The sequence below is a fragment of the Montipora foliosa genome, chromosome 12 (assembly GCF_036669935.1).
Source record: "Montipora foliosa isolate CH-2021 chromosome 12, ASM3666993v2, whole genome shotgun sequence".
Classification (NCBI taxonomy): Eukaryota; Metazoa; Cnidaria; class Anthozoa; order Scleractinia; family Acroporidae; genus Montipora; species Montipora foliosa.
In genome coordinates, this window is record NC_090880.1 from 5611544 (window position 1) to 5619545 (window position 8002).

Below are 8002 nucleotides of genomic sequence, written 5' to 3' on the forward strand. Positions count from 1 at the left end.
TGGATTTGCTGTTGACTAAAATTAAAAAAAAAACATATTGATTCCAGGTTTCATGCAGCCATAGAGCTATGGACCAATTTATAAAACAAACGAGGTTGCGGCCCAAGTAGATGACTTTTCTTTGACAAGAAGGAGCCTGACATGTTTGCCATTGAAGCTCGCCTTCATTTGCTATTTTTGGAGAGCTTTGCTGGCCTCGGGAAATAGTCGAACAGTTGATAAAATAATTAACATTTTTAACCATAGTGAAGCCGTGTGAAGAAATGTTCAGTTCAGATATTTATCTTCGTTGTCGCTCTTCTTCTTGTGAAGCATATGTGTATAGTAAGCTTGGATGTGTTGTTTGTGTATTTCACCGACCCCTAGTCCATGGTCTTCTCCATAGACCAGGTGTATGGATTACTAAATTTGGCTTATAATGGACTGCCTAAGTGGTCGAGAAGAAAGATCGCTCATACGATACTAAACACAAACAGCACACTGCTAACGTCAAGCACAAATTTGCATTACGCTAAAGATGAAAGAAACATGTTTGGTTTTAGCTAAAGTCTTGCCAGTTATCTGCAGATACCAAGCAACTTCTTAAAAGAGAGGGACGAGAGAGATGGAGAGGCGTTGGAAGAATAGAATTTTTAAGCTTCTGTGACAAGTAGCAGTTTCATTGAAACACAAATTTGAATGCTAAAGTTCTTGTGTTGACTCCGGACGACAAACACGCCAAAAACAAATACAAACTAAAGCCGGTATTATCAAAAGACAATGAATCGAAAACAAATTGAAAAGATTTCTCAACCATTTCCAACCAACGTTCGCAAGAGACAATATATGACAAGCCATCAATAGGACGTTTTCAACCAATCTCTAGAGACACCAATAACAATAGAGAAACGTACGACCTCTTGTGGACGAACGAAAGACGCTAATGAGAGATCTTTTGTTTTCGTCCACCAACATGGCGGCGATGACGTCACGTGAAAACCATCTATTTGTAGGACTTCTTTCTTTGATATAGGCGTCGCCACACGGTTGGGATAATCGGACATTAAGTGGTTCAGTTTTTAGTATTGTTGGGCCAATAATAATTATTATTCAAGTTCGATTGTTCGTCAGTGTAAAGTTTTGTTTTCGTTTTCGATCAAGTACAGAATAAGTTCAAGAAACATGTCAGGGTGGCGTTCGGTGCCCGATTCAGGATGTTGCATTTAGCACGTGGAATCCCACTGCAGTTAGTTGGTTTCGGACCAATTCGAGTGCGTTGCGGTCATCGGACTCAATCTCATTGTTCATTCAATATTTGGCTAGAGTAGTATTTGAAATTTAGATAATACCGTAAGCTGGTGGGCCAATGATAAACAAGAGAGATTGACATTTGTGAGTTATGGACTTTTAACGAAAGTGACGAGGACAATGATACATACGAGGTGATACTAATATAAATTTTTTTTTCGTTTCAGCCGGCTTCCTATGAACCTTAATCCTTGGTTTTACTATTCCATGAAGACACCGTTCTCAGCAAAAATATGAAATAAAAAATGGGGGTCACTGTACTCGTTCAGGGAAAAAATAGCCTTTCCTTGACGGATTAACCTTGGCGTTAATGAAAATCCTCCATTTTATCAATGTGCGCGACTTTATGCGCGCGCCAATGACGCCAGAAATTATGCGCAGTAGATTTACGCAATAAAAAAACCAAGGAATCACCTTAAGCTTCTCAGACACGGCTATTATTGTTAGGAATTACGACGAGACACTGAAGCGTAACACAACTTTAATCCACTGGACTCGGCTACACATCGATTTAAAAAGGGGATGTATACGAGTGAAATGCTACGACGTACAAAAACCTTTGATAACAAGAGCGGGAACAACAACGAAAGTAACATGACACTCTAAGTCCTACACACTAGGGTGGGGTTACTATAACTATTCATAGGTCCAGTCTCTCAGGCTTCTTTATCACTCTTCTAGAACGGGTACGGGTTGTAACATTCTCCCCACCTTGTCCTCCTTCGGGGAGGACAACGCTCAATTTAGGCTTGGAAACAGGTATACTTGCAGCATTAACAGTGTTCGTCTGTGGCTTCTCCCCACCATGGACTGGATCCTCTGCTTCCGGGCTTACTTGTGAAGCTGCTGACTCAATCTCTAACTTGTGTAAACGTTGAACGGGTCTGTTGTAGAAACTGTTATGCGCTCTAACTGTAGCGGTCCGTACAAGTCCGTCGTTACCTGGATAAACCCTTTCAACTTTATCCAACGGCCATTTGGTGCGCGGCACATTGTCGTCAGAAATAAGTACAATGTCGCCTACTCGAATAGAAGGGATCTCTTTATGCCACTTGTTTCTTACCGATAGGAGATGTAGGTACTCTTGTTTCCAACGCTTCCAGTAGTGATTGAGTAGTCTCTGCAGGTAGAGATACCTTTCGACAGTTCTCTTACTGGTCTCCTCTAAGCTACTTTCTTTCCTTTCTGGTAACTGATTAATTGGCCTACCAATTGCAAGATGAGCAGGCGTAATAGGTAACGGGTCTCTGCAATCATCACTTACTGCGGTCAACGGCCGCGAGTTAATGATACCTTCGATTCTGACCAGAAACGTGTTTAGCTCAGAAAAGGTGAGAAGTGCCCTTCCAAGGACTTTACGCAGTGGTTCTTTTATCGCTCTGCAAAATCGTTCCCACCATCCACCTCTCCATGGGGAACGCTCTGTGATGAATTTCCACTTGATCCCTCGCGATGAGAACTCTGACTTGATTTGATCCTGATCTAGCGTACTCCACATTCTTTGACTTTCAGTAGTGGGTTCATCGTATAATTTCTGAATTTCCCTGCTTGCTGCGTTGAAGGTTTGTGCATTGTCTGACCACACTGTATGGCAAAGACCTCTGCGACTCGTCATGCGACTAAAAGCTTGAAGGAACTCATCAGTTGTCAAACTATGTGTAATTTCCAGGTGAACCATACGAGATGATGCGCATGTGAAAATGCACACGTATGCTTTCTTAATGTTTAAATCTTCTTTCACATACAGTGGTCCCACAAAATCAGTTCCAACATGCGCGGAAGCTCGTGAACAGGAAATTCTCTCCTCTGGCAGCTGACCCATTTTCTGGGCACAAGGTCCAACTCGTTGTCTTTGGCAAGCTACACATCTTCTGATAACACGTTTAACCTCACGTCTTCCTTGAGTTAGCCAAACTTTCTGCCTTAAAGTTGATAATATCGTTTCTGTACCAGCATGCAACATGTTCTTATGTACATCTTGCACCATCTTGGCAACTTCAGGATGTCCATGAGGCAAGATTATTTGATGCTTGCTCTGTTCGGGAAGATCAGCAAACTGTAGTCTCCCACCAACTCTTAATACCTGATCATCTCTGTCATAATAAGGGTCCAGTTTCAGGAGGCGGCTGTTACTGGGAAGTACCTCTCCAGCTTTCAGTTTCTCGAATTCTTCGTTGTAGACCACTTCCTGCACCCACATACAACATTTAATCTCGGCTTGCCTCACCTCGTCCGCTGACAGTTCCCTTTCACAAGACCTAGACTTAGTCTTAAACAATTTGACCGCTCTCAATACATAAGCAGTTCCTCGAATCAACTTTAACCATGTCTCGTAGCGTGACATATCAATCAGTGGTTCTGCAAGGACTGCTGTATACACATGGGTAGCTCTTTTTTCCTCGCAAGCTTCGGCGGGAGCAGCCTCGTTTTCGGGTTGAGCGGGTAGTGGTTCACAAGGCGAAGACATCCATTGGGGTCCATTCCACCACACAGTGCGTGAAATTATATCACTACAGCTTAACTCACGCGTCAACAAGTCTGCAGGATTCTCCTTACTTCCACAATACCTCCAACACTCAGGATCCCATGTTGACTGTACCTCAGCCACACGATTGGCAACAAATGGCTTCCAGGATGAACTCTACCCTTTTATCCAATGCAGTGCCACCATACTATCTGACCAACGCACAACCCTAGCCACCTTCATTGGCAAAGCCCCTACAACAAATTTTAGCAACCTGGCATTTACAACTGCTGCTAAAAGTTCCAGCCTTGGAAGTGACACCTTCTTCATGGGCGCGACTCTGGACTTCGATATTACCAGCTGTGAGGATACATTGTCTTGCTTGTCTCTTATTCGAATGTACACTGCTGCTCCATACGAATTGGGGGAAGCATCTCCAAAACCATGCACCTCTACCACAGAGTCTTGCGTAATACCATTTCCGAAGCATCGAGGGATAGTCACATCTTTTAGCTGCAACGACTCGGACTTCCAACTTAACCACTTTGCTTTAGTGTCGTTATCTAACGGGTCATTCCAGTGTAATCCTTTCAACCACAACTCTTGGAAAAGGATTTTGGCTCTAATAGTGAAGGGAGAGATGAGATGATTCCACTCGGTGCGAGGAATCTAAAGTGGTCAGAGTTCAAGTCCCATGACACGTCAAGTGCTTTTAGGGGGTCGCTCGAATTGAACTCCACGAATTGCGATGAGGCTCTTTTAGCTGGGTCAATAGCATCCATTACTAGCTCTGAGTTACCTGCCCACTTGGTCAAATTGAATGCCGCTGTCATCGTAATTTCTGACATTTCTTGTTGAAGCTTCAAAGTTGAATCTACTGTATCGGCTCCTGTGAGGCAGTCATCGACATACATATTTTGTAAAATTTCTTCTACTGCATACGGGGACATTTCTTTGTATTTGTTTACATGAGCGTGGACTGTAGCAATTGCAAGGAAAGGACTTGCGTTCACACCGAAAGTCAATCTCTGCATTCTGCACACCTTTGGTGCTTCGTTAGGCTGTAAATCTCTCCACAGGCAGCGGTGAACATCTCTGTCCTCTGGTGCTAGTTTGACTTGCAGAAACATCTTTTCAATGTCTGCTATGAGACAAATTTTGTGTGTTCTAAATCGAATCAGTACAGATGCAAGGTTCGGCTGTAAAGGAGGACCAGGAAGAATACAATCCATAAGGGAAGCCTCACCTCCTTCTCGTGCGGAAGCATCAAATACGATTCTGCATTTTGTCGTTCTTTTGTCATCACGAAATACAGCATGATGCGGTAAGTACCGCACAGTTCCATTGTCATCACTCTGATAAGGTACTTCCTCTTCAAAACCTTTCGCTACATATTCATTGATCGCTGTTTTGTAAGCCATAGCTTTCACAGGGTCTTGCCTTAACTTTCTTTCAACACTTTCCAGGCGTCTGAAAGCTTGTGCATAATTACTTTCTAGCTTTGGAGGATCTCGTTTCCATGGTAGTCGCACCTCATAGTTATGTCCATCAAAGTTCAATCCTCTATTGAAGTCAGCAACAGCACATTCTTCCTCTTGTGACATAACAGGGTCCTCGATCTCTGCAATACCAATTGATTCCAGTTCCCAGAATCTTTTCAATGTTTCGTTAACTCCTCCGTTTTCTACAACTGTCAGCATGGATGAAGTTTGCCTTGATTGGCGGTTTACTTGTCCCGTGACGATCCAGCCGAGGCAAGATTCTACAGCAACAAGTGACTCACTGGAACTACCTCTCTTACAGACCCCAGTCACAAATGAGTAGTAGTGGTCTGCACCAATAAGAACATCCACTTGAACTGAACCTCGAGGATAACTATCTGCAAGAGTTAAGCCTTGAAGATGAGAGTTCTTATGGAAGTCCATCTGTACTGGCCCGAGAGGATTACAAATTTTGGAAATAGAAAGGGTCTCTATCTCCACCTTTGAATCTCCCTTAATTGGTGAAAGAGTAAATTTCACTCTTTGCAATCTCTTCGTTTCGCTGGTCTCCTCACCTAGCGGTGTGACACTTAAGTGGCAGTCTCTCTAAAAGCGGTCCACTCGACTTCGGGACCAAAAATAATTTTCCCTCATTTTTTGTCAGTGAAATGGATTTGGCACATATATATAAAGAAGCAATTTATTATTTTCCAGAGTTTTCTGAGGACTGGGTCGGCCATGGAGGAGTGAAGACGTGTTTCACTCTGCTCCCGTGAATTTGACGCTCATAAGTTAGCTCTCTTTCTGTCTTTTATGGCCGAGAAGAGTACGACAACTCTTAAACGAACAAGAATAAGCACGAGTTCAAGCTCAGACAGTGAAACGCGTTCACCAGACGGTAAAAGGATTTACATATCAAGTTTTAACACGACGCTCACCGAGAACGACACAAGTGGCGGTTCGCTTGACGATAGCGGGGATCAAGTTCTGAAAGCCTTGACGATGTCTAATAAGATTGGGCAACAGCTTCAGCAAATCCTGGACAGACTAGAAAGAATGGAAACCAAATTGCAAACGATGGAAGGAGTCCTTTCGCAGATCTCTAATTTGGAGAAAGCCGTAAATAAGATTCAAGTGAGTATAGTATCCTTTAATGATAAGGCTAAGAAGATGGATGAGACGATTCAAGACTTGGATGCGGGGCTGACTTCGTTAAATGCAGACATCGAGGAAATGCAGAATAGGGAGAAACAAAATTTAGGGAAGATTAAAGAGTTACATGACCAAATTCTCTATCAGGATGTCTATAGCAGAAGAGAGAACTTACGAATCTTTGGCCTCCCAGAAACAGATCTCAGTACTGAGAACACAGGGGACGTGGTGTAAAAGTTTTTTGAGCGTGAATTAGAGCTAGAAGACGCGAGGAACATTGAATTTCAGCGAGTCCATAGGCTTGGAAAAAGGAAGGCAGGACAGTCAAGGCCGATAATCGTTCGCTTTCTTAGATTCCCGGAACGTGAGCGTGTTTTCAGAAGTGTGCGTGATCTAGGGGTGGAATCGGAGGTGAAAGTGTACGCGGATTTACCTAAAGAAATACGAGAAAGAAGACAAAAACTATGGCCAAAAATGAAAAAAGCGAGAGAGGAAGGCAAAGTAGCTTTTTTTGATAAGCGAGAACCAGATAAGCTTTATATTGACGGTGTGTTGAGTATTTAAATGAGCTTGCTATATGTTTATTTTTGATAGCGGGTGTGGTTTGTAAACTTTGCATATTGTTGAGAATCAACGGTGGTCCTTAAATCCCAAGGGTGGCATATGGATATAGAATATCTGCTGCTCTTCTTAATGCGTGTGGATGCATGTGTTTGTTCATTGTTCACATGTGTGTTGTTTTTGTGTTTATCAAGTAGTTTTTGTTCTGTGTTAGGCGCTACGTGTTACTTACTTATTATACATGTTTCAACCAGCTTGGAGAAGAATTACTTCATGTTTCACTTTCACAAAAGATAACGTTGATTTTAAATTACTCTCTTTAAATGTTCGAGGGATTCGTTCATCCATAAAGAGGAAAGCTTTGTTTATGTGGTTGACTCGGCAAAAAGCGGACATTATTTTTCTCCAGGAAACGTATAGCACGAAAGAGGTGGAAGATATCTGGAATACTCAATACAAGGCTCTTGAGTGACTCGTACCAGGAGGAGGTAGAGGGTGCCGACATAATTCCCTCTTTGAACTCCGATCACTCGGCTATTGTGCTTCAGTTTAGCAGTGTAGAAAAGCAAAAGCACGGTCCATCTTATTGGAAATTTAATGCAAGTTTGTTAGATGAATCTGATTTTTGTAAGCTTATAGCTGAGAGTGTGCCAGTGTGGCGAGAGGAGTTCATTGAAGTTACTGATAAGCGAGTTCTTTGGGACTTAATCAAATATCGAATACGACAGGTTACGATTAAGTACAGCAAAGCTAAAGCTAAGGCCAGAAGACAGAATTTGAAAGTAATAGAAGACTCATTAAAGCAGTGCGAGGAGGATTGCAGTGTGTTTCCATCCTCTGAAAATATGGCAAAAATGGAGAATATTCGAAACGAGTACGAATTGTTTTATGAGCACTTATCAAGGGGTGCGATTGTACGTTCCAGGGCCACCTGGTTTGAGCAAGGAGAAAAAAGTAACAAATATTTCTTAAACCTTGAAACCTACAAAAAATCCAAGAGTTGTATTCGCAAGGTGTATACTAAAGACGGCTTTCTTACCTCTGACCCCAAAAGAAT

The 8002-nt window shown here is 42.5% G+C and overlaps 2 protein-coding genes across 2 annotated transcripts; both read right to left on the minus strand.

Annotated features, from left to right (window-relative positions):
- Positions 1 to 1927: 1927 nt before the first annotated feature.
- LOC137980587 (uncharacterized) lies at positions 1928 to 3754 on the minus strand. Its single transcript, XM_068828040.1, has one exon. It carries the CDS (start codon positions 3752 to 3754, stop codon positions 1928 to 1930), a length of 1827 nt encoding a protein of 608 aa, XP_068684141.1.
- Positions 3755 to 3928: 174 nt separating this feature from the next.
- On the minus strand, positions 3929 to 5676 carry LOC137980588 (uncharacterized). Its single transcript, XM_068828042.1, has 2 exons — positions 4551 to 5676; positions 3929 to 4353 (listed from the first exon to the last, which is right to left on the minus strand). Exons 1-2 carry the CDS (start codon positions 5674 to 5676, stop codon positions 3929 to 3931), a joined length of 1551 nt encoding a protein of 516 aa, XP_068684143.1.
- Between the last annotated feature and the right edge of the window lie 2326 nt (positions 5677 to 8002).